The following is a 25,193-nucleotide window of genomic DNA, read 5'->3' as shown; positions in this document are numbered from 1 at the left end:
CCATACATCACACATATTCCCTGATGACTAAGACCTAAACGCTGCTGATGAACAAATGCTGCCCCCTTAACTCTCAATAATCCCTTGCTTTTGTCAGGGTTCCATTATCTGCAGGGTTAATAGATGGTTTAGAAGACTGAGTGAAGGTGCTTAAGCTGGCCAGACATGGGTCAATCCTAATGACTTGATTGGCCAAACTGTAAAGTTCCGTCCGTTTGAGTGGCCAGATGTAATGGGGATCTGTTGTTGTGGTCAGCACATGACCACACTGACAACTGTGTCGAATTTTCAAACATGCCCCTATAACGTTACGTTATAATACAATCATGTTACTAGATCTCATACTATAGTAGATTACTGATGGTAGACTTTACACTGGTAGAATCATGTTGGTAGATCTCATTGTTATGTTATAATACAATCACGTTAATAGCTCTCACAGTATCGTAGATTACTGATGGTAGACCTCACACTAGTAGAATCATGTTGGTAGACATCACATTGTATTATAATCATGACCGTAGACCTCACACTATAATAGAATTTTAATAGTAGACCTGAGGCTATGCTAGAATCTTGAAATTTGGCCTAAGGTCATGCTATAGTCTTGGTGGTAGACTTATGGCAATGCTATAATCTTGGCAGACCTCGCTACTTAGTGTACAGCATCGGAGCTAAGTCACTGAATTGAAAACTGGGACTCACAATTTTGGGGGCAGCGTTGTTGCATGCACTGTCTGACAAATCCAGCCCACGGACACTTTTTAATTGCCGAATGTTGGATTCTATTACCACTAGTTTTGATATCTAGATACACTCTATAATATAGATGCTCTAGGAATCAGAGTTGCATGAACATATAAAATCGGCATGGTAAGTTACAGATGACCAGTGACAAAGACCACGACTGTCCTGGAGAAAGTGGGAACCAGGGCGTGGCCGGTAGTAGCCTCACACACATACGTGGGTTTCTTTGTTGAGGAAGTTCAGCCCGTTCTGATTGACAGCCAGGATACACGGAGAGATGACCATGTTGTTACTGCAGCTCTGGATGTAGAAGAAGGAGGATCCAAACATGGGGTAAGCACTGACCAGACCTGCAAATAGCAGAGGAGATGTCAGCCCTGGAAAATAGATCCACTCTATAAATATGGGGGGGGTCATTTGTTACTGAGCAGCCGTTGCAAAATACTGCAACTATTTCTGCCCGATTGTGTCTACTTTTTACCTTGTTTTCTGCACTTCTATCATGCATAGATTATAAAGGGGTCAATCACTGCCCCTACCTGGCGGTTAGGATTCCCCCTCTAACTAATGTCTGTTCTCTGCTTTTGTCTCTAATTTAGCTATTATGTTATTTGGGAAAGTAAGGGGACGTTAGGCCTATGTTTATTTCAAACCTTTGACGTATTTATTGGTATTACCATTGTAAATACACATATGTGAGCTGAACTGTTCTTCGTTATGCATATAAAATGAGCAAATATTGTCCAGCGGGTAATGCCACCTCCTAGGTGATGAGAAAACTTGGTCCTATAGCAGGTAGACAAATCTGCCACCACTCGCTAATCAAGGAATAGCTTCAAGATCTGCTGTCTCCAACTTATATTTATATCTCGGCAAATAGAGAAGACTTGTCTGCTATCCTGGCATGAAGAATGATGCATAATTAAACCGTTTAACAATAGGAGTGTATTGATTGTCTCATCCTCCAAAGCTAAATACATCTGTTTAGGAAATGACGACGGGGGAATGCTTGGGTATTGGTGTACAACCCAGCAAATCAAGAACATAAGTAGACATAGAATGGTACCGCAACAGGGGTTACAGTAACCTCTACCCTGCGCCGTGGTATTTTCTGTAAATGACTTCAGCGTCCTTCCTGTGCAATGTCCTTACCCAAGAACTGAGCTCGTCCCTGGTGAGGACTGAGCGGCTGGATCTGTTGCATGTGTTGCATTACCATGTTTAGCCAAGACTGAGGCTTCACCACCTTGTAGAACTGACTGGGGATGTAATCCTGGACCTCTCGTCTGCGGGAGGAGAGAAGCATAGGTAACACAGCGGACGATGCCCCCTAATGGTTAGGAGGTATCAGTACAAGCTAGAAAAGTCAGTGACAAAGGGCCTCGTTAAGTGGTAGGAGAAAAGCCCAAAACAAAAGGAACAAATTGCTCCTGGACACACCATGTTGCAATGCAAGGGGTGCAAATACGTTTTTGAGGTTTTTTTGCATGCAGGGAAAATACTTTATACTATAGTATTGTATAAATAATGCAGTCATGCCATACATAGCAAGTTCAGACTTGATGTCAATAGGTAGTGCAAGTGGTGAGGAATGCTGGTCAACAAAGTATATATTGTCAGTAGCTGGATATTTCTCTCAGACGGGATGAAGGTAAATATTTGCTTTCCAGTTATCAATAAAACAGTCACATGACCAGAGGCAGAGACGTTATACGCACGCGGTAGGCAGGTAAACGCTGTCTTTCGCACGATGCTGTAGAGCCGCTAGTCTTGAAATCTGCTGGAACTGCTGCTCCGTGGGTTTAGCGTGAGACAGGACATTAAATAATCCTTTCAAGTAATCCGGCAAAACCTACCAAACGAGAACACAGGGTGGACAGGTTTAAATCTTGGTTGAGAGGCAGATACCGGAGGGCTAGGCCGGTATAATACTCTTACCATGAGGAATATTTATGATAAACAGATAGCAATGAAAAAAAGGTGCTGTAACCCATAGCAACCATATTTTATTTTCTAAAGCGTACTAGAAAAAAACCAGCAGAATCGGGTTGACACAAGTTACACCATCTTTTTTTTTTTGCAAGTTGCCTGTACACTAGCTACCATAAATGTCCCCCGTTCCCGCTCAGTTTCCCCCCCATACCTGGTTATAGTGCATGGTCACATATAGTTCATTCTCAAACTTGAGTGGCTGTGCCCAGATGACACGTCTGAACCAAAACATGTAGTTGCTGTCTGTCTTCTCCATCTCTGCGGACACATCCAGTATGTATTCCTTTCTGTTCAGCGGTCTTACGTTCTGACCTGGGGGAGCAAAGGATCATGGTACATAACTGGAGTATGCCGACTAGCGGCCATCCAATCAATTTCCTTGACGACTCTCCATTGGGAATAGGGTTTGGGAAGTTTTATATTTGGTTGGAATTCTCTAACTAATAACTTGTTGTAGCAGAACATTTACTGCACAAACCTACTGCAATTTCTAACCCCTCTAATGCTTTCTGTAGTTTGCTGACAATTACAATGTTCTGTTTTATAAAGTGTCTGAGGAGTGATGAGGTCACTGTCCCCTTTGTCCGGCCTTTAGTTTCATTTTTTCTATTCTATTAGAATTTTGGGATTTGTTTATGTCCTTGAGGTATTTCTTTAAACCTGTGGGCACCAGAACGGGCTTGTCAGATCACCGCCAGAGGGAAGGACTCACTAGTAGAGACCTACGCATTTCACTATCTCTGAGCTTACCCCTGTTGGTCACAGCGAATATAGCATACTCATTATACGCCTCGTCTCTATGGACGCCCATCTCCATGCAGATTTCCTCTATGACATCAAAGGCCACCTGCAGATAGAGGGCTCAGCATTAAGCAGGGAGGCTCAGCCACACACCATCATCAGCTATTTATATATTATTTTTATTTATAGGGCACCAGAAAGTGTCCGTAGCGCCGTATAGAGACAAACAATAGTACAGTACAAGGTTAAACAGCACGGTACAATTAACAATAAGCACTATAACTCAGGAAGCTCAAAGCATAGCTAGAGAGACAGGCTGTGAGGGTGAGGGATAGTCAGCACAAGTTGGTAACCTGAGTCCAAGAGGGTGGGCGCGGCTGACAGGATAAGAGCCACTGAGAGGTACAGAGAAAAGCGAGAGGAGTCAGAGGGCAGAGGGTTCAAGAGGAGGTGGGCTGAGTAGCTGGAGAGCAAAGTTAAAAGTGGTGGAAACAGGAGGAGAGAGCACCCTGTTCAAAGGAGCTTACAATCTAAAGGCAAACAAACTGAAGATGCAAGGGTGATATAGAGATAGAGTCACACGGAACGAGAAAGGAAGGGATGAAAGGGAGAGGTAGCCGACAAGGTTAAGCAGATGACTGAAGGGCTTTTAAGAAAAGGTGGGTTTTTACTGCCCGTTTGAAACTGCACAGATTGGGTGATGTTCTGATGGAGCGAGGGAGATCAGCACAGGAGAAGTCTTGAATGCATGTGTGATAAGAGGGGAAGAGAGGCGACAATAGTGGGCGGGATGGAGGAATATAGCGCCACTAATTCTGCAGTGCTCACTCACATCAGTCCCTGCCCCATTGGAGCTTACAGTCTAAATTCCCTAATATAGACTCACACACACACACACACACACACAGACAGAGAGACAGACAGAGAGAGACTAAGGTCAGATTAATAGCTACCAATTAACCTACTAGTATGCTTATGGAGTGTGGGAAGAAACCAGAGCACCAGGAGGAAACCCACGCAAACACAGGGAGAACATACAAACTCCACACAGTTAAGGCCATGGTCGGGAATTGAACTCATGACCCCAGTGCTGTGAGACAGAAGTGCTAAACACTGAGCCACCGTGCTGCCCACACACAGAAAGCACATTCTCAGATAGTCTATAGATTCAGGTACAGACATTGACATATATTCTTAATTGTCAGGAACAAAGGTCTATGATTAAATTATGTCACAATTCCATTATGGTGCCTAAGTTAACAAAACATTAGTTGTTGTTTAAACATAGTGGGCCTGATTTAGGCTGTATTATAGTATTTGTAGCTGCATGTATCTTAAAACACCTTGATTAGGGCAGTATTCATCATTGACTGGTGATTGCCATATCATTATTTTATTTTTTTAGAAAAAGAGAATAATTAAATTAAAAAAATTGACTTGCCCTCCAGAATAACCAGAAGCCATGCTGATCTTATATACTTAATCGTTTTTTGTTTTTTTTAAATAATAAAAATACAGACTGTTGTCATCCTGTCTATCCTTACACCAAGATTTTGAGGGCCACAATAGATACGCCAGGCAGACACAATAAAATGTACATCTATAAGTTGAAATTTCACTGTAGACCTGACAAGAACCTACCAAGTTCTGTTGTAGTGAATAGAGAAGTGAGGGGCATACGTGAGCTCAGACAGCTGTATTTTTAAATTCACTTGATACATGTTGGTTTTCTCCAGCTCATAAGAAAAAAAACTTTTAATATTCACTTAAAAATCAAGTTGCAAATCTAGGGCCTGATTCATTAAGGATCTTAACTTGAGAAACTTCTTATTTCAGTCTCCTGGACAAAACCATGTTACAATGCAAGGGGTGCAAATTAGTATTCTGTTTTGCACATAAGTTAAATACTGACTGTTATTTCATGTAGCACACAAATATCAACTTTAAATTTCAGTGTACAAATAAGCTATCAAGTATTTGTGTGCTACATGAAAAAACAGTCAGTATTTAACTTATGTGCAAAACAGAATTCTAATTTGCACCCCCTGCATTGTAACATGGTTTTGTCCAGGAGACTGAAATAAGAAGTTTCTCAAGTTAAGATCCTTAATGAATCAGACCCCTAGTCATCAGTTGTGGGATATAATTATTCATTTGTGCGGAGTTGTCTTTTTAGCAATGTCACTGACCGAACAAGTCTTTATCTTGAGGTGTCGCTCAATGCCTCCCGGCAGGAGAAACAGCTGACGCTTAGAGCTTCTCCCAGCCTGTGTGCAAAAAAATGTTATTCAGAAACCATACAATATTCAGAAACCATACAATAAGTCTATCAAAAGAACTCATCATACCACCTTGAGCCCCACCAAATGGTGAAACATGGGTACTGCAGGCTGAGCAGCCAGTGAAGTAACGTGCATCGGTATCTTATACTTGACCTGAAGTACTTTGACTTTTTGCTGGTTCCCAGGCTGATGTCACTTACCACCATGGCTTTTAGCTCTATCGCAGTGGGGTACTCTGAACGGCCTCCGTACTGCAGGGTTTTACGCAGGTTTTGCTCACAAGCTTTCGCGATCCCTGGTAAACATAGACATTTGTTAAGAAGAGTAAATAGAAATCCAGCAGAACTAGTTATTCTTGAAACCTACATGATGACAGCCCATAAAGTCCTGCTACCATAATCCCTAACATCTAGGGAGAGTCCCTACGTTGACATTTGCAGTGCTCCCTATTCCGGTTCTTAGGGTTTCACAGGTTGATATATAGGTCAGGCATAGTTCCACTCGCCTTTGTCCCAGCGTCTTTTCCCGTTGTTATAGTGTTTACATAAATTAAAGGTGAGTTTTTAAAATGAAATAAACATAACAATACTGACTGAACACATATTAATGGCAAGGACCCGGATAACATGCCTTATGGCAAATCTCGTGAGGGGAGATTACAGTTGCCCAGAATCCCCCTCTAGACCATACTTACTATGAATACTAGGATGTAGATGTAATATTTGCTATGTAGACTGTAAGTAGTATTTTCCCATGTATGTATGTGCATATAATATAAATATTTTAATAAAAGGCTAAGTTGGGGTCCTCCTGTCAAAATCCTATGCTTGTGACACGTCTGAGCCCGCTCCCTGATGATATAGACCAGTGACCAGGCTAGTATACTCTTCACGTACAGTGGAGTGCTTTCACCTAACCAGAGATGCGCTCACCAGTGCTCAATTACATGTATGACAGAGGCGTCTATTGACCAGGGATTCCATGTGCCAAAAACGAATAAACCACAGGGGGTAAAACGGGCTCTAAGTTCAGAGACACAGAAGGCAAGGTCAGTGTCAGGCCAGGTATATATATAGGCACATCACGTCTATAACCTACTTACGTCCCAGTATGAAACACAGACAGTGATTGGCTGTGCACAGAAAGTAGCCAGCCCCTGTGCCCAGCATCATAACATCTCTGGAGATCACATTGGAATGTTGGTATCTGTGTGCCAGTTAGTTACCTTGGAAGTGCAGGCCGGGGCTTCGGCAGGTGTCTTGGAGGAATTTGAACAGGTACGGCTTCAGGACCTCAGAGCATCTGTGATACGCAGTCAGGATGTATAGGAGCCGCCATCCTCGCTGACAGCTGTCCCTAAATAACAAATGAGATTTAGAGATCACTGACTCAGGCTTTGCATAGTAGGATTTTGCCCAAACTTGTTTGCGGCCACCCAGAATCCAAACTGTCCCAAGTTCCATAATATTATTATTCAATCATGTGAAACTTTTTTTTTTTACTATTGTAAAAGTGCATTGAAGTCATAGAGACTGCAGATTGCCAATGGAGACAAAGAATTGGAAAAAAAAAATGGTGTAAAATATTTTCTTGTTGCGGGGGGACACAGCACCATGGGGCACAGGCACTGCCACTAGGAGGATCGACGGTAAGAAAAAGTTTCCTTCTTCCCCTGGCATGACGCAATCTAAATGAGTTTACTAACAAGGCAGTACGAGAATCCACGAAGAACAAATAAATCGTGCAACTCGGCAATCGATCAAGTTCAAGGATAAAGTATTATACAGATCTCCTGAAAGCTCTGTCTTGTCCTGATGAAGCACCAGAAAGAAAGAGCGTCAAGCTCAGAGATCATTCTGACGGACATGATGGCCACCAAAAAGGACCGCCATCCAGGAGATGAGCTGGAGGGAAGCTGCCCTGAGTGGTTCAATCAGAGACTACTAAAGAAGACCCAGAACTATGTTTAGGTCTCAGTGGAAGTTTGAGAAGCTACATTTACATTTTCTAGAAAAACATATCAACACAGGTGATGGAAGCTAAAGGACGCTGAAACATCACTGACAAAGTTGAAACTTGACCCTTCAAGCGAGTAAGGTATGTTTCCTTCTCACACCACTATAAGTAAGCCTTCAGGTTTGATAGTAAACACAAACTGAGGATACTTTCCAAGCCTTCAGCATAGTCTGGATGATCAACTTCGTCAAAGCCCTTGGCCCCAGAGCCTGTAAGTAATTGTGGTGGTAATAGAGGACCCTTCAAATGAAGATTGTGATGGCATTGAAGGCACCATGGTATGTTGTGTAAAAAAATTACTACTTCTGTGTACCAGGTCCTCCTGGGACAATTAGGAAACGATGGATAACAAGTTGTACTTAGAAGCCAAGAAAAGTGACCCAGAGGAGGAAATACGTAAATTAGTTTGTACTGTGATCATGGTACCACCAAAAAGTCAACCTTCCAGGAAAAGAGCTTGAGGCAAGCTGCCCTGAACAGAGTCTTCTGAAGAACACCCAGCGCTAGGTTTAGGTCCCACAAGAAGTTTATATGGGGAGGTACAATTGCCATTCTCTGGAAAAACATTTAGAAAGTGGCCTAGCCACAAGCGATGACCTGTATTTGAATGTATTAAGGTGCGGCTGTAATTAAGTTACTGTCAGGTAAATATTATAGCCCCTGACGAACCAGATGAATATTACTTACGTTTTAGTGCTGTAGTTGTCTGTTATCTGTTTGATAATTTGACAGTATCCCTCATCTTTCAACACCTCATGATCCGCACAGAGCTGCAATGACATGTGACCAACAGTCAGCCACCACCTACTGTCTAACAGAACCCCACAAAACGTCTCTAACGTTGAATGTTCCATACAGATGTTCCGTATTCCCAGCAGAGGACAGACTGCATTATTGAGAGGGTTCTAGACAGCCTGACAGGGGCACAGGTTAGTTACTTGTATGTATGTGGAGCGTGATAGGAAGTATATACAGTTCTCCTCTACCTTCAAGATGAAGGACACCACATCCTGCTCGGATTGACCCTTCAGTGGAGCATCGCCCATGAACTTCATTACCGCTTCATGAGATAAAAAGAATGGAAAAAAAATCATTATTCATAGTCACTATGTAAATGAGATCTTTATGTTTGCTGTTGTAGGTGCAATGTGTTTTTCTGTGTAGGTGAAGTGTCCGTTTTAATTAAAAACAAAAAAACATCCAACAGTTTTTAATAACTTTATTAATCCGAGACCAAATAATATGGTCTCAACTCTTGTGGAGTTATGCCATTTTAAATAAAGTTGTATTATAGTCATTGAATGGTGATGCTGTTGACCAGTGCTTTAATCTTACCTAGGAAAAGTTCTGAGGCAATTCTGTTCATGCTGCTATCACTGAACTCGATGAGGGACTCCTGTATTGGATTCTACATATGGAGGTAGAGAACAACAAGAATCATTTCAAACATTATCAGTGAATAAAAAGGTGTAGCCCCTCAATTCTGTAACCTTACCGCCCATCAGCCCTTGTTAAACTACATCTCGCTTAAATCCCTGCCAGTAGAGAACACATTGACCATGTGCAAAGTAGTCTAATAAAAAAAACACGATCTGTCCAATCAAAATGACTCTTGCCCGCTGGTACGAAGCAGGATTAATGAATAAGAAAGTGTCTTTCATACCAATCTGGAGCAAAACAACAATAGAGTTATTGCTCTTTCCACCAATTTATCTCAATGAAATAATCCTGTCCTGCAAAATAAATCTTGTTTCTTCACCCCAGTGCAAAAGTAGGCACTCAGGGGCACATAATCCTCCCTTACCAAGGAACGCCCACCCAACTGTTCCCATCGGCCGGAGGAAACGTCTGCACACCTACAGATGCAGCCATCGTGGCCCGTAAATCCAGGCATATCCTCATAAAACTGGGTGCTATTTCTCAAATGTAAGTGCGTGGTAGGTGCATTCATCCATGATCCACTGCCTGAACGGTGAATGCAGCTTGAGTGGACCTCAGAATAGATAATGATGAGCATCACCGTGTCCATACACAACGTACTTTTACAAATGCTTGATTGACGTTGTGCAGTTGTGTTTGGGGCCCATGGAATACTTGGTAAATGTGCAGTGACTGCTGACAGAGTGCTCCTATCAATCACTATACTGAGGTCGTCTTCGGCCGCATTGACCATCCGGTGAGCAGAGGAGGACAATACACTATAGACGAGCGTAAAAACACAGAACCGCAATTGAGTGAATAGAGAAAGAAATATCGCTAGTTATGACGGCTGTGCCTTCCCCTTGATATATGTAAGATAATTAATAAATAAACCCAAGTATATCTCCCTCTATGCAATGTGATGCCCTCGAGGATTGGGCAGAGAATGAGAAGAATGTGCTTAGTGGAGCAAATATTACTAATTGGCGTTGAGCTTGTATCTTGCAATGTGCGTCGTCCTCTCTCACCTTGGTAAATTTTAACATTTCAGCAGAGTCTCTGGACTCGTGACTCTTCTTGGAACCCAATTTGGAAGATTCTCTGGAATAAGAGATCACATAGATGTGTTACAGTATACAGGACAGTGACAGTGATACAGGACACATACCAAGATATATTTCTGTTGATATTGTTTTATAAATTAGGACAGTGATGGGATTTTGATGTACCCTGAAGACTTCTTAGCCTGCTCCTCTTGTGCCATTATCCTCTGACCCTCTCGGAAATACTTCTTGGCAAACTCCAACATGTTATACGCGGTGCCCTGTAACGTAATCTCTGAGGTGTTGGCCTCTGTGTACTCGTCCAAACTTTCGGCATATTCACTCGGAGTGGGCGATCCCTAGAAGAGAAGAGACTCGTATATAAATCCTAACAATAGGGGAAGAGAAAAGAGACTCATAAAAATGATAGCAGGAGACGACTTTCCATTTTTACCGCGAATGTATGGAGGACTACCCCACAGGTCTCCCATAATGATCAGGTTCAGTCCAGATCCATTTCAACTTACGTCCATTTTCTTGTCGAATTCATGAGCTACTGCGGTTGACGCAACAGCTACGGCCACCGCTGCTGAGGCTGCCGCTCGGCTCTGACGATTTCGCGGCTCCTCCTTCCTGTCGGCCGGTAGGTTCACGAAATCAGGAGCTGCTACCGGTTGGGCGCACTCTGCCGGGAACAAACCCGCCCGCCCGTGAATGGCCCCAAACTTCCAACCTGCAAGGGAACAGCTTGTATTGGTTCCCAAAAATGGCAAATTGCAAACTATGTCTGACACGTGGTATTTTTGAAAATGTATAAGGACAGAAGGAATATAAATGTATCACCCAAAAAATGGAAATCTTTGCAGACAGTGAGAAAAGACCATTTGTCAGTCATGCAATTGGGGGGTAGATATTAGCATGGGAAAAGTGCCACAAAAACCCACCGAAATCCACGGTGCCGCGTTTCAGTTCCTCCAAATACATCACTTTCTTCCTTACAACACAGCCATAGTTTTGGCCTATTCAGGGATCCATATTGCAGCGTGCAAATTCACAAACATTGTTAGAGGGATGGAAAGCCATAAACACTAATCTGACATGGGCTAATTATCAAACAGGACTCAAAGGCAGGACACGGCTTTTCCTTAATCTTATTTCATTTTCGTATTTTATTTCCTATTCATATCTCCAAACATTCTCATTCAAAAGTTAGGAAGTACCCAGACCATGCATCTGATTCCCCCGGGAAAAGCTACATTGGCCACGCCGCACATTATTAGACCACACCCTCAAACTTTCCAGTGAAAAATGGGACTGTTGGCAAATGTTTGTTTATGTTGCAAACAGGCACTTATACATTAAGTTCCAGAACCCTGCTTGGAGTTGATATTGACCTAGGCAATATGAGTGACTATACCCTATGTTTGTAATTGGGCACCCCCCGCTTAGGTCGCCCACCAGCGCTGACCTTTTTGCAGTCCTTCTATTGTCTGCAGTCGGATGATGTCTCCTTTATGGAAACTCAGAAAACTCTTGTCTTCCGTTACGTAATTTTGAACAGCAACCACGTAGTTGGAATCCTGAAAATATAAAGTAAAAAAAAATCTCAAAGGCAGGTAATTCTGCAGCAACTTGAAAAAAATGTATAGGTTCTGCTAATTGTCTTACAGGAGGACAATTTTTTTCCCTTAATTTAAACTTCTGATGAATTCAAATTAACAGTATAGAAACATCAAATTTGACGTCAGATAAGAACTGCTTGGCTCATCTAGTCTGCCCATTGTTTTATTATCCTATGGTAACCTTATTTTATCTCTTATTCTTTATCAGGATACTCTTATGTCTATCCCAAGCATGTTTAAACTGCTCTACTGTATTATCCTCTACCACCTCTGATGGGAGGCTATTCCACTTATCCACTACCCTTTCTGTGAAGTAATTTTTCCTCACATTTCCTCTGAACCTACTTCCCCCCAGTCTCAGTGCATGTCCTCGTGTTCTAATACTTCTCTTCCCCCCAGTGTCAGTACATGTCCTCGTGTTCTAATACTTCTCTTCCCCCCAGTGTCAGTACATGTCCTCGTGTTCTAATACTTCTCTTCCCCCCCCAGTGTCAGTACATGTCCTCGTGTTCTAATACTTCTCTTCCCCCCAGTGTCAGTGCATGTCCTCGTGTTCTAATACTTCTCTTCCCCCCAGTGTCAGTACATGTCCTCATGTTCTAATACTTCTCTTCCCCCCAGTGTCAGTACATGTCCTCGTGTTCTAATACTTCTCTTCCCCCCCCAGTGTCAGTGCATGTCCTCATGTTCTAATACTTCTCTTCCCCCCAGTGTCAGTACATGTCCTCGTGTTCTAATACTTCTCTTCCCCCCAGTGTCAGTACATGTCCTCGTGTTCTAATACTTCTCTTCCCCCCCCAGTGTCAGTGCATGTCCTCATGTTCTAATACTTCTCTTCCCCCCAGTGTCAGTACATGTCCTCGTGTTCTAATACTTCTCTTCCCCCCCCAGTGTCAGTGCATGTCCTCATGTTCTAATACTTCTCTTCCCCCCAGTGTCAGTACATGTCCTCGTGTTCTAATACTTCTCTTCCCCCCCCAGTGTCAGTACATGTCCTCGTGTTCTAATACTTCTCTTCCCCCCAGTCTCAGTGCATGTCCTCGTGTTCTAATACTTCTCTTCCCCCCAGTGTCAGTGCATGTCCTCGTGTTCTAGTACTTCTCTTCCCCCCCAGTGTCAGTACATGTCCTCGTGTTCTAATACTTCTCCTCCTTTGTAGAATGTTTCCCTCCTGCACCTTGTTCAAATCCTTGATATATTTGAAATGTTCTATCATGTTCCCCTTTCCCTTCTTTGGTCCAAACTACACATATTAAGATCTTTTAGTCTATCCGGGTAGGTTTTGTGCTGTAGGCCATGCACCATTTTAGTTGCCCTTCTTTGTACAGTCTGTAATGTAATTATATCCTTCTGGAGATATGGCCTCCAGAACTGAACACACTATTCTAGATGAGGTTGTACCAATGACCTATACAGTGGTGTTATTACTTCTTTCTTTCTGCTACTGATTCCTCTCCCTATGCAACCAATCATCTGACTTGCCTACATCATTGCTTTGTTACATTGCTTACCTGCCTTTAAGTCACCTGAAATAGTGACTCCTAGATCCCTTTCCTCCTCAGTAGTTTCCATTATAGTTGCCATTAATACTATATTTAGCCTTTGGGTTTTTGAGACCCAAGTGCATGATTTTGCAGTATAGGTGGTATTAGGTTCCTACAAATGTTTGTGCCTTATTTGAGACCTAAAAGGAAGTATAAGGCCTGAGCCAATTTTATGGGTGCCCCTGTCTTTTTATTTAAAATTTCTGGGAGCCCTAGAGAGGTACAAAAAAACCAAAATGGAAGCTCCATGTCATTAGTGTAGATGAAGACCATCAACAGAAGGTTGGTAAAAGTCCCCTAAACCAATTACAGAGAAAGCCCTCAGAGGTATATCTAAGCTCTACTGTTCGAGAACCTTCACCAAACATCTTGAAATATTGGTAACAACTGATGCTGAGACTCCCACTCAGCCCACAACCTGGCTCTCACCTTTTTCAGCTCCATTAAGAAGCAATCTATCATACTCTTCACCTGACTGGACCTGGAGGAGAAGAGTATAAGCTTCTCATTGGTCAGGTTGAACTCAAGCATGTTCTTGGAGAGCACGGTGACAAACATGATGTCCGTGTAACTACAAAGAAGATGAACGAAGAACATAAGGACATTGTTATGAATAGATTACGTTTTGGAATTCTGGTGTTGGGAGGACAAGTCACATGACTTCCTTTCTGCAACCTACCCAATCATGTAGGCACAGTTAGCAAAATGACGAACTAGCCTAAATAAGAGAGCCTGTATATTAGGAATTTTATGGTACTAAGAGAAATATGTATTAAACTGTTGGACATCAGCTCCATGTGTGGATCTAAGAAGCTGACTGTTCGGGGAGGAGGGTATGGGAAGTAGCTGGGGAAAGGAGTCTAAGATTTAATGGTAGTTCTCTCTTCGACACACCAAACCATCTACAGTGCGGAAATATGAAATCCCACCCATCCACACACCTGTAGCTCCTCAGGACCCTCATCTGCTCCGGCGTGGAGCCTCCGCTCTTTAGCATCTTCAGGAGTTTTATGCCGGTATGAGAAACACCGAGAATCTGTACACCGGTGCCAACACTACCCTGTATGGGAAAGACAAGCGGTCACTCCAACTCTCGATGTCACACTACTAGCGGGACTATAATGAGGCAGCAGCTTCAGGTACCAGAATTTAGTGGGGGTTGGTGGATGGCACAAAATGCAGAGATTTAATTCCACAATTATACTTGTAAAAACGTCCGTGAAGGACACTCTCAGAAGGTCATTTACAAATCTTACAACATCAAAGTTACCTCACTCAGACAAAACACTCACAATTCACCCAGCCTCAACCCTACGTAGTTAAATTATAATATACAAAAAGATAATTTTATAAAATTAAATGTCCCTCAAAAGTCTCCTGCCCTCCTCTCCATCACTATCGGTGCTATCAACATCTCCTCTCCTCCCCAAGTTCAATGCCTGGGTGTCACCCTTGATTCCTCTCTCTCCTTCACCCTCCAAATACAATCCCTTGCCCAGTTCTGCAGCTTCCATATCTGCCATATAGGCCGGATCAGACCCTTCCTCTCCATTGATGGCACCAAAACTCTCATCCACTCTCTGATCATCTCCCATCTTGATTACTGCAACCTCCCCTTTACTGGCCTCCTCTGCATCCATCTCACTCCTCTTCAGTCCATAGTCAATGCTGCAGCTAGACTTATCTTCTTCTGTCGACAGTCTTCATCTGCCTCCTCTCTTTGCCAAGCTTTACACTGGCTTCCCCTCCATTACAGAATCCTCTTCAAACTCCTCACCGTCACCTACAAGGCCCTCTCTAACTCCACTGCTCCTTACCTCTCCAACCTCATCTCCATTCATACTCCGTCTCGCCCTCTACGGTCAGCCAACAACCGTCGCCTCACCTCCCATCTGATTTCCACGTCTCACTCCTGCATTCAATATTTCTCCCGTGCTCCCCCCCTTCTCTGGGACGATCTCCCTTGTTCTATCAGGTTATCCCTTAGCCTGCAGATCTTCAAACACTCCCTTAAAACTCACCTGTTAAGGGAAGTCTACCGCTCCTCTGTCTAACCTCTCCCCTGCCCTTCTCTTCCCCTACTTACGATCTTTCTTCACTAACTGTACTCTACCTCTTCCTCCGCTCCTGCTTACTCTTGTTCATCTCTCCCCTCAGAGTTCTAATCCTCTCACCCACTCCCCACTCTGTGCCCGTCAGTCTCCCCCTCCCCTCTAGATCGTAAGCTCCCGTGCACAGGGTCCTCTTATCCCTGTGTCCTCTTCCACCTGTTTACATTTGCCTTCAGCTCCTCAGTCTCTTTTCTACACCTCCACACTCCTGCCCCTGTCTCCCCTCTTCTCTTTTGCCTTTGCTACTCCATGACTGCCCTGATTCTGTTGGTGGTGCTAACACTGCTGGGGACAGGGTGGGCCTCCTCTCGTTCACTCCCCACCTACTTCCACTTCCCTGTCCTCAGCTGAGTTTGTATTTATTGCACTTTGATTTTGTACTGCCCTGTATGCCGTGTTCTGTTTTGTCCCATGCTCTGCGTATGGCACTGCGGAACCTTTGTGGCGCCTCATACATAAAAGATAATAATAGTGAAAATAAATGTTGAATGTTAAAATGAAATAACAAAATGTTAAATTTACTAATTGCTATGTAATCTACAAGGTCTGGAGCGGCTTGAGGCTACAAATGGTCTAAAAGTTAGTGACTACAAGGTTTATAGACAACTCATAAATGTTGTAACCTAAGGTAGCAGGCATTTAATTTAATTAGTGTAACTTGCACCTCTCAAAGTTGAATGAACCTCCCTCCCTCTGTATTCTTACCGCAGCCGGGAAAAGCCGAGAAAAATACACTTCCCACTCTTCTCGAGCAGCCGCTACAACCTTCTTTTTCACTGTCTCATCTGCGATGGCGTTCAAGGAGTCCACTCGGTATTCCGCTGGAGAGACGAAACACAGTATTAATGCATGTTTTCCTATTATTTATATGCAGATGTTATAATCACTTAGAAGTGCTTTTGTCACGTCTCATTTCTAGAGCAATATTTGGATATATGTCTCCTTTCTATTTAGGTGGTTTGCTGTGATGTGCAGGGGTATATTTAGTATTAAGCTGCTTAGTCATGGGGCGTGAATACGTCCTTAAATAACTGTGGTGCCCTCACGCTCATACCCCTCAATGTTATTATTTTTATTGGGGTGAAAATGAGTGTTGGAAAAGAACAAGGAGCAAAATAGTAAATAAACTGAGGGTAAACCATTGTGTGTGCTGTGATATAATGTACATATGACAGGCCCAGCTCACCTAGAATAGACCTCATCTTCTGCCTCTCCTCCTTGGTGACCCGGATACAGCTCTCAGACAGGGTGTCACTGATGATCTGATGTAACAGAGAGGACAATGGTTAGTGATCAATACATGGTGGGATGGGATATATATATTTATATAGCGCCACGGTGGCTCAGTGGTTAGCACTTCTACCTCACAGCACTGGGGTCATGAGTTTGATCCCCGATCATGGGCCTTATCTGTGTGGAGTTTGTATGTTCTCCCCGTATTTGTGTGGGCTGCCTCCAGGTGTTCCGGTTTCCTCCCACACTCCAAAAACATACTTGTAGGTTAAATTGCCCTTAGTCTCTCTCGGTCTGTGTGTGTGTTAGGGGATTTAGACTGTAAGCTCCAATGGGGCAGGGACTGATGTGAGTGAATTCTCTGTACAGCGCTGCAGAATTAGTGGCAATATAAAAATAAATCGATGACAATGACTATATATATATATATAGAGAGAGAGAGAGAGAGAGAGAGCGCCATGGTGGCTCAGTGGTTAGCACTTCTGCCTCACAGCACTGGGGTCGTTACATTTTAACTGGCTGGTGTATATCCACATGTATACATTATGGACCACATACAGAGTTGAACACACACCAGTTTGCATAGTGTATATTGCGCAAGTTCTCTCTGCTCGTGCTCGTAAAGACAACGGATGCATATGCGCCAAATCAGACTTGCGCGGATCTAACCCTTGACCGTCCTTACGACTGGTGAGGCTTACCAGTGTTAGAGAAAAGCTTACAGTAACATTCGTAAACCCTTGCATTCTAAGACAGGGCACAATGAAACCTTATATAAACAATAGCAATCACACACACTCCTGGTACCACATTAATAGACACAACGGTATCACACTAGCGGTTTTCAAAAGTCTGGTTTGGAATGTCAACGTGGACAATCCGTCAGCTGATGGCTGTGACATGTGACAGGTTGGTTCCCACCTGCTTGAAGATGAGGTCTAGGATGAGAGGGTTGTTGAAGCTGTCTCTAGGGTAGAAGACCTGCGGAGGAATACAATACGTCATAAGACATCTTATAACGCTAATGTAATACATATAATCATTTTTATTTGTATTCAACAGTAAGTCCCACAAATTAGATTCCATTTATGTTCCAAAGGACAATATAGGTCTTACTCCTACATTCTTAATTTTGGTACACATAATGCCAGAAGAGAAGAAAAATAATACTTGAAGCTTTTTGTGCAGTAATGTTACAGTGAGGAAAGAATAAGAAAATAAAATAACAATACATCCACTGGCCTTTCTCAAGCTTGTCGAAATGACAGTGGACAGTCCTCTAGCTCAGGGACTATAACCCTAACACTCAATAGGTCCTGTTGTATTACATTTTCAACAGTCGGCCTATTTAACTCATAGGAGTATATTTGCTAAACTGCAGGTTTGAAAAAGTGGAGGTGTTGCCAATAGCAACCAATCAGATTCCAGCTATCATCTATTTAGTACATTCTACAAAATGACAGCTAGAATCTGATTGGTTGCTATAGGCAACATCTCCACTTTTTCAAACCCGCAGTTTAGTAAATATACCCCATAGTAATAAGTTTGCACATGAATGATGGCATATCTCCCATCCTAGCAGACAGTTTTTTGTGTTAGTAGAGATTGTAGACTGGACGCTGGTACTGCTTCACTGCAACATATATGGTGCTGGTCTTGCTATGTTAAACCTTCTATGTACCGTACTGGTATCAGGACATCTCACCTCCTTCCTAATGTAGATCTTCCAGGACACGTTGCTGTAGGTGTAGTGCTCCTCGCTGTACTGGCGATGTAGCTGAGTCTGAATGTTCTCCTGTTCTTCGGACAGCTCCCTGGAGACAGAGACTGGAGGCCACACAATCAATGACAGCAATGATAGAATACTTGCTTTGCCAGGGGATAATGCCTCAAAAATAATTCTAAGTATAAGGAGTAATTAAGGGCTGTTTTTATGTGTTCCTTTCAAAAGGTGAAAAGTGCTGGGCTGTGGGTGCCGGGGTATTTAACAAGAATGGGAAAACTGCAGTGGAATGTTTCCACCGGAGTGGTCCCATAATAATGGAGAGAGATGCAAAATCCTCTTTGCTAAACAGTCATGGCCAAAAGTTTTGAGAATGACACAAGTATTTGTTTTCACAAAGTTTGCTGCCTCAGTGTTTTTAGACCTTTTTGTCAGATGTTGCTATGGTATACTGAAGTAATATTACAAGCATTTCATAAGTGTCAAAGGCTTTTATTGACAATTACATTAAGTTTATGCAAAGAGTCAATATTTGCAGTGTTGACCCTTATTTTTGAAGACCTCTGCAATTCACCCTGGCATGCTGTCAATCAACTTCTGGGCCACATACTGACTGATGGCCGCCCATTCTTGTCTAATCAATGCTTGGAGTTTGTCAGAATTTGTGGGTTTTTGTTTGTCCACCCATCTCTTGAGGATTGACCATAAGTTCTCAATGGGATTAAGGTCTGGAGAGTTTCCTGGCCATGGACCCAAAATTTTTATATTTTGATCCCCAAGCCACTTAGTTATCATTTTGCCTTATGGCAAGGTTCTCCATCATGCTGGAAAAGGCATTGTTCATCCCCAAACTGTTCTTGGATGGTTGAGAGAAGTTGCTCTTGGAGGATGTTTTGGTCCCATTCTTTATTCATGGCTGTGTTCTTAGGCAAAATTGTGAGTGAGCCCACTCCCTTGGCTGAGAAGCAACCCCACATATGAATGGTCTCAGGATGCTTTAATGTTGGCATAACACAGGACTGATGGTAGCGCTCACCTTTCCTTCTCCGGACAAGTGTTTTTCCAGATGCCCCAAACAATCTGAAAGGAGAATCATAGAAAATTACTTTACTCCAGTCCTCAGCTGTCCAATCCCTGTACCTTTTTTAGGATATCAGTCTTTCCCTGATGTTTTTCCTGGATAGAAGTGTCTTCTTTGCTGACCTTCTTGACACCTGGCCATCCTGCAAAAGTCTTCATCTTACTATGCATGCAGATGCACTCACATCTGCATACTGCCATTCCTGAGCAAGCTCTGCACTGGTGGTGCCCCGATTCCTCAGCTGAATCAACTTTAGGAGAAGTTCTTGGGCGCCCTGAAGCCTTCTTCACAACTATTGAACCTCTCTCCTTGAAGTTCTTAATGATCCGAGAAATGGTTGATTTAGGTGCAATCTTACTAGCAGCAATATCCTTGCCTATGAAGCCCTTTTTGTGCAAAGTAATGATGACTGCACGTGTTTCCTTGCAAATAACCATGGTTAACAGAGGAAAAACAATGATTTCAAGCACAACTCTACTTTTAAACCTTCCATTCTAACTCAATCAGAGTAATCTACAGCCTTGTCCACTTCAACACTCTCACCTGTGTTAATGAGAGAATCACTGACCTGATATCAGCTGGTACTTTTGTAGCAGGGCTGAAATGCAGTGGAAATGTTGTTTTTGGGATAAAGTTTATTGTCATGTCAAATAGGGCAGCAGACTTTGTGAAAAATAATATTTGTGTCATTCTCTAAACTTTTGGCCATGACTGTACTGTGTGCCTAGATTTCCGTCAAAGCGCATAGGTTCATGCAACAAAGTAACAGCGTTACAGTCTCATGAAAAGTATAGAGCACCTAGCTTGGCGCAGCAGCACTGAAATGTGATTTCACTTTTAAGGAATGGAGAGGATATTTTTAGGAGTGATTCTTATGCTGTGTGGAAGTTCGCACGGCCATTTCAGTGTGACATTTACACTATTGCACAGTGCATTTTTTCGTTTTTTTCACACTTCTAATTTGCAGTGAAGAATCCCGATTGTAGAGGGTAGGTAAGTATCTTAAAGCATGCTGTGCAGACCAATGTATCAAGTGTGCTTCTTAAATAGAGATATGTCGAGGGATACAAACAAAAATTCAAACATGTTTGAGCTAGAATTGATACATTTTAAAATGTCTTTTAAAGGTGAACTAGGTAGAATTACAAAAAATGTTAAAAAATGTTAAAGAAGTCAACTGAAACGGCGCTTATCTCGTCCCTTATTCAAACTACCATAAACATTTGCATATGAGTTGTGTGCACTTTAGAAGACAACTATTAACTTTAGTATAAAGTTATCCCTTTGTACACATAGGATCCTCTCATTTATTTAGACTATTTTTGTCATTTGATATTGTCTTGTTGATAACCAGCCGCCCACCGTTGCTCGGCTGTGAATGGAAGACACCTCCCAGGGACCCTACTCGCGGTATGAATTTATACATTTGCACCGATAAAATTTGCAGGTTTTTCTTACATTAATTATGTATATTTTGCTCTCTGAGTCTACTGCCTGGGCTGGCCTCACTACGGTCACACCTCTGTATGCAATTAATTGCAATATAAGGAAATGAAGGTTGATTGCCACATTTGCGTCGTAAATTCTGTGAGTAGTCATACCAAAAAACTTCCCCGAATGTCCTCAAAACATACATGTTTAGGGGAACTGCCCATAACAGCACTGAAAGCTGAAAAATGGCCCTTTTGAGAGGTTTTATAAAAAAAATGATGCAAATTCCCCATAAATGGATATGGAACACTAGTGCACGGTACAGGATCAGGAACATTCCGTTTGATAACTTCTATTTAATTATAAGTCTGCAGCAGCACATACACCAGCTAAATGCCTGTTATACAGGTCCTTTTTTCCAGCTATTGTGACATAAGTTGTATCCCCCCAATTGTTTGTTACTGGGTCTAAATGTGTATCTTTAGCCTTATTGTTTGTTATTAAGGATTTATAACATGACGTAAACCTGCCAGATGCTCATTTTATTTAACAAACTATTCTACAACACTTTAGAACACTTCAATCCAATTAGATTCATTTGTCAACTTAATTGGTAGAAGAGCATCACCCAACTAAGTTCTTATGGTCTGATACTAGAAATGATTTATTCTAGTCTTGCAATACCCATTGGTGTTTTACTGGCTCAGCGTTGTTTCCCATGGCGGTACCTTTCTTCTGAACACTACTTGTTATATTTTTTGCATTTACCACATTTAAAAAACATTGGAACGCCAACAATGTTTATAATGCAAGTAAAAACGCATGTATCCCGAAGCTACGTTACATAGAAAATCACACCTAATACCTGGGGGTGCTGTGGTGGGCCTGACACAGCTAATTGGTGGTGGGTTGGCAGGTTTCTTTGTTTTGATGCTGGGAACAGGTTTTACCAAAGCCACAGTGTCTCTAGCGGCCTAAATTACAACGAGAGACACCAGGAATAAAAAAAGAAGGCATTGGTAAATCAACACACACACACACACACAAAATCATGCATGATACATGGAAATAAAATGAGCTGGTCATCATGTAACATTGCTGTCTCCACTTTGTGTAGATGACAGGATACCAAATCGTAACTGTAATTGTCTTAAACAAAAGATTTACTAATAACAGATATAAATGTGACGAATAAAGGCTCGTCCTCTTTACAACTAGAGGCAGGATCAGGGTGGGTGGTCCTACTATCCGTGTGTCTGGGAGGACTCCATAAATTTCAGGAGTCTCCTGAATTCTCCAGGAGAGTAGTCAAGTATGAAGTTTTCCATATATATCTGTGAATGCCATTAGAAACTCTTATATACGTCAACTAGTATTTTATGGTTAGCACTTCTTTAACATCCCAATTGCCTACTCTCCCAGAATGTCCAAAAAAGTTTCTAAATTGTATTGAGGCCTCCCGGGACTCTCTCTTGAGAGAGAGCAGTCAGTTCTGCCGGAGAGCCCTAACCTGCCGCAGAGTGGGCAAGGTCTTGACGTGATTTCCCGACCAACTTCATGACTTGAACTGTGCCATCAAGCACCTTCCTTTCCTAACTCACCTCCCCATATGCCATAAGCAAGATAAGTAGATAAGTATGTTTGACGTGCGTAGTAGAGGACAGCTGTTACCTTAGGAACATAAGACATATGAGAAACTGGCGTCGGCCCTGGAAATGGTCGACTAGACATTTGCCCCTTCAGGATTTTCAGAGCCTCTTCATGAGGGTCCAGTTTGCGCCCAAAAATTTTAGCCGGCTCCTTCCTGTGAACAATAAAAAGACAACATATAGATTTTGCCAGGTATACCAAAGATAAATAAAAATAGGTGTACATAATAAAAATAAGTTCTGAAAATAAATAGTATCGCTCATAGCTCTGCATTAAAAATGCTGTATCTCTGTATATGTTACATACATGGGTGCTTTCATATTTGGCACAATATTTAGGTCTTATGTATATTTGCCCACAATGTGTTCACCATAAATAAAACACATTTTAGGAGTATAGTTATCAAACCTTCAAAAAAGGAAAAGTGGAGGTGTTGCCCATAGCAACCAATCAGAATCCAGCTATCATTTATGTACTACATTCTAAAGAATGATAGCTAGAATCTGATTGGTTGCTATAGGCACTACATCCACTTTCCTTTTTTAGAAGGTTGATAAATCTACCTTTAGACTGGAAGGAAAATAGAGCACTTTAAGGGCCAAACTCTCGTCCACTTTCGTATTTTATTGCATACTATCAATGCACAATGTTCCCTCTGCTCTAAATATAGTTTGCCTGCAGGGAATGACCCTTGAGATTTGAGTAAGTGAATATCAAAACCTTTATGGCATGTGAGGCACCTTGAAAGGGGTGTACTGAGAGCATTCGGGGGACCATGCATTTAAAAAGTGGGACTCGGGGTCCCAGGAGCTTAAGTTCAAAGTGATACCAATTAACTTCTCACATATACCCCTTCGACTCTTACCTGATCGAGTGTTGCCGAGTGAACGCGACTGCCGTGTGGGACGGAGTTCTGTCTGTGATCCTTGCTTCTCGAGTAAAGGCTGTTGATACTCGAGAGTGTGAGGGTTCCGAGATGTAGGCTTCGGAACGCGGAGATGGGCGGGTGGTGCTGTGGAGAGCCTGGAGTGTTAAGACCGAGTGTGCGGGCAGATCCGTAGCTACTAGGTGAAATAGGCAGCAACCTAGAGCGGCAACACTTCAGGGGGCGCTAAAAACATTGAATGTTCACGAGGACCTGATTGCGTAGGGTATCTTGCCTGAAATAACTGCGGATGTCCAGATACGGACATTACACCAACGAATGCAACTGCATGCAATTCATGTCTGAATGCAAATGAACCTGTCTACGACTTGATAGGCGGAAGGGGGGGTAAGGAGCGACCTAACATAGGTCATGTACAGTAAGGGCGTGCCGAGAGCATTCCTGCACAGATGTATTTGTCGAAATGCGCTAGTTTTCAGCTGTTTCATTTGCACCCGTTACGGGTCAGGTGTATCTGCTGACTGATTGATTACAAAACAGCACGTATGCGTTCCACTAGCTAGCACAGAACATGTGTATGCAACTAAGGGGTATATTTACTAAACTGCAGTTTTGACAAAGTGGAGATGTTGACTACAGCAACCAATCAGATTCCAGCTGTCATTTTGTAGAAGGTAATAAATAAATGATAAATAGAATCTGATTGGTTGCTATAGGCAACATCTCCTCTTTTTCAAACCCGCAGTTTAGTAAATCTAGCCCTAAGGCTATTTTGATGTGACCTTTTATTGTACATACACATGTGCGTAAATACACTCTGTTCTGTCTGTCTCTGTACGGCAAGTACCGTTTAGGCAGAGCGTACTTATACCCAGATTCAAATCAAAAGGAGTCTTCAGAGCCACTTGGATTTGCACGCGGCTGAAATCACGCTCAAGTTGCACGCTCTTTTTAAGAACGCAACTTACAGGCAAGTTGCATTTGGACATGAATCATTCCCTTAGTGATTTTATTATCCTTACGTCGCCCCCTCGCTGAACAATGGTTGCCCTGGGCATTTAGATTAAACTGGTTGACAATGGGGAAATGGGGGTGTTTTTTATTATTTTAATTTAGTTTTTAGTTCATCGTGCACTGCATGCGGCCCATCCCCTCCCCTGCCGCTTCCTACCTGTGTTTAAGGGGATGAAGTCAATCTTAGTGCCATGATGTTAATACTGTTTCTTAATTAAGATCTATTTACTACTCATCCCTCTTTCATAGAACCGTTTCTCAGTTACAATTATGAACCCGGTTTTACGGTTCTCAGAATGTTAGATCCACAATGACCTCTGTGTCCCTTTATTTCTTGCACTTTTCTTTCTTCTCTGTTGTCCCTAATTATTTCTTTCCTTCAGGCTGGTTTCTGTGATGCGTCCACTCTGCCACCCCAGACTACCACTCCCAGCATTCCCTCTGACAACTGACCACTCCCTCACTTGCGCAGACCGGCCCAGCAGGGAGGGGCATGAGCAGCGAACCTCCTGATTGGTGCTTGTCAGTATTCATAGACGCATATTACTACAGTGACATGTTAGCCCTAAGCAATTTAACTATGGACATGACTTGTGCTAGGGATGAGGGGACAGGGGGCTGAAGCTTCGCCTAGAGGGTCTTGTACCCGCCCTGGGGG

General features: G+C 42.6%; 1 protein-coding gene across 1 annotated transcript in view; it reads right to left on the bottom strand.

Annotated features, from left to right (window-relative positions):
- MYO15A (myosin XVA) overlaps window positions 1–25,193 on the bottom strand; it is a 94,217-nt gene that overhangs the window by 4,410 nt on the left and 64,614 nt on the right. The window contains exons 41-65 of the mRNA XM_075181317.1: window positions 23,501–23,647; window positions 22,657–22,789; window positions 21,851–21,959; window positions 18,456–18,577; window positions 17,672–17,731; window positions 16,704–16,779; window positions 16,223–16,338; window positions 14,348–14,466; window positions 13,836–13,977; window positions 11,709–11,820; window positions 11,185–11,259; window positions 10,768–10,973; window positions 10,427–10,599; window positions 10,226–10,298; window positions 9,114–9,186; window positions 8,765–8,838; window positions 8,466–8,548; window positions 6,988–7,118; window positions 5,963–6,057; window positions 5,670–5,747; window positions 3,490–3,586; window positions 2,891–3,051; window positions 2,466–2,599; window positions 1,900–2,033; window positions 964–1,097 (exon numbers count right to left, since the gene is read on the bottom strand). Of these exons, the coding sequence (XP_075037418.1) occupies window positions 964–1,097; window positions 1,900–2,033; window positions 2,466–2,599; window positions 2,891–3,051; window positions 3,490–3,586; window positions 5,670–5,747; window positions 5,963–6,057; window positions 6,988–7,118; window positions 8,466–8,548; window positions 8,765–8,838; window positions 9,114–9,186; window positions 10,226–10,298; window positions 10,427–10,599; window positions 10,768–10,973; window positions 11,185–11,259; window positions 11,709–11,820; window positions 13,836–13,977; window positions 14,348–14,466; window positions 16,223–16,338; window positions 16,704–16,779; window positions 17,672–17,731; window positions 18,456–18,577; window positions 21,851–21,959; window positions 22,657–22,789; window positions 23,501–23,647 (2,857 nt within the window). The remainder of the gene's footprint in view (window positions 1–963; window positions 1,098–1,899; window positions 2,034–2,465; window positions 2,600–2,890; window positions 3,052–3,489; window positions 3,587–5,669; window positions 5,748–5,962; window positions 6,058–6,987; window positions 7,119–8,465; window positions 8,549–8,764; window positions 8,839–9,113; window positions 9,187–10,225; window positions 10,299–10,426; window positions 10,600–10,767; window positions 10,974–11,184; window positions 11,260–11,708; window positions 11,821–13,835; window positions 13,978–14,347; window positions 14,467–16,222; window positions 16,339–16,703; window positions 16,780–17,671; window positions 17,732–18,455; window positions 18,578–21,850; window positions 21,960–22,656; window positions 22,790–23,500; window positions 23,648–25,193) is intronic.

The sequence above is a fragment of the Mixophyes fleayi genome, chromosome 7 (assembly GCF_038048845.1).
Source record: "Mixophyes fleayi isolate aMixFle1 chromosome 7, aMixFle1.hap1, whole genome shotgun sequence".
NCBI lineage: Eukaryota > Metazoa > Chordata > Amphibia > Anura > Limnodynastidae > Mixophyes > Mixophyes fleayi.
The sequence above is the reverse complement of the archived record's forward strand: the minus strand, read 5'-3'. Positions and strand labels throughout refer to the sequence as shown.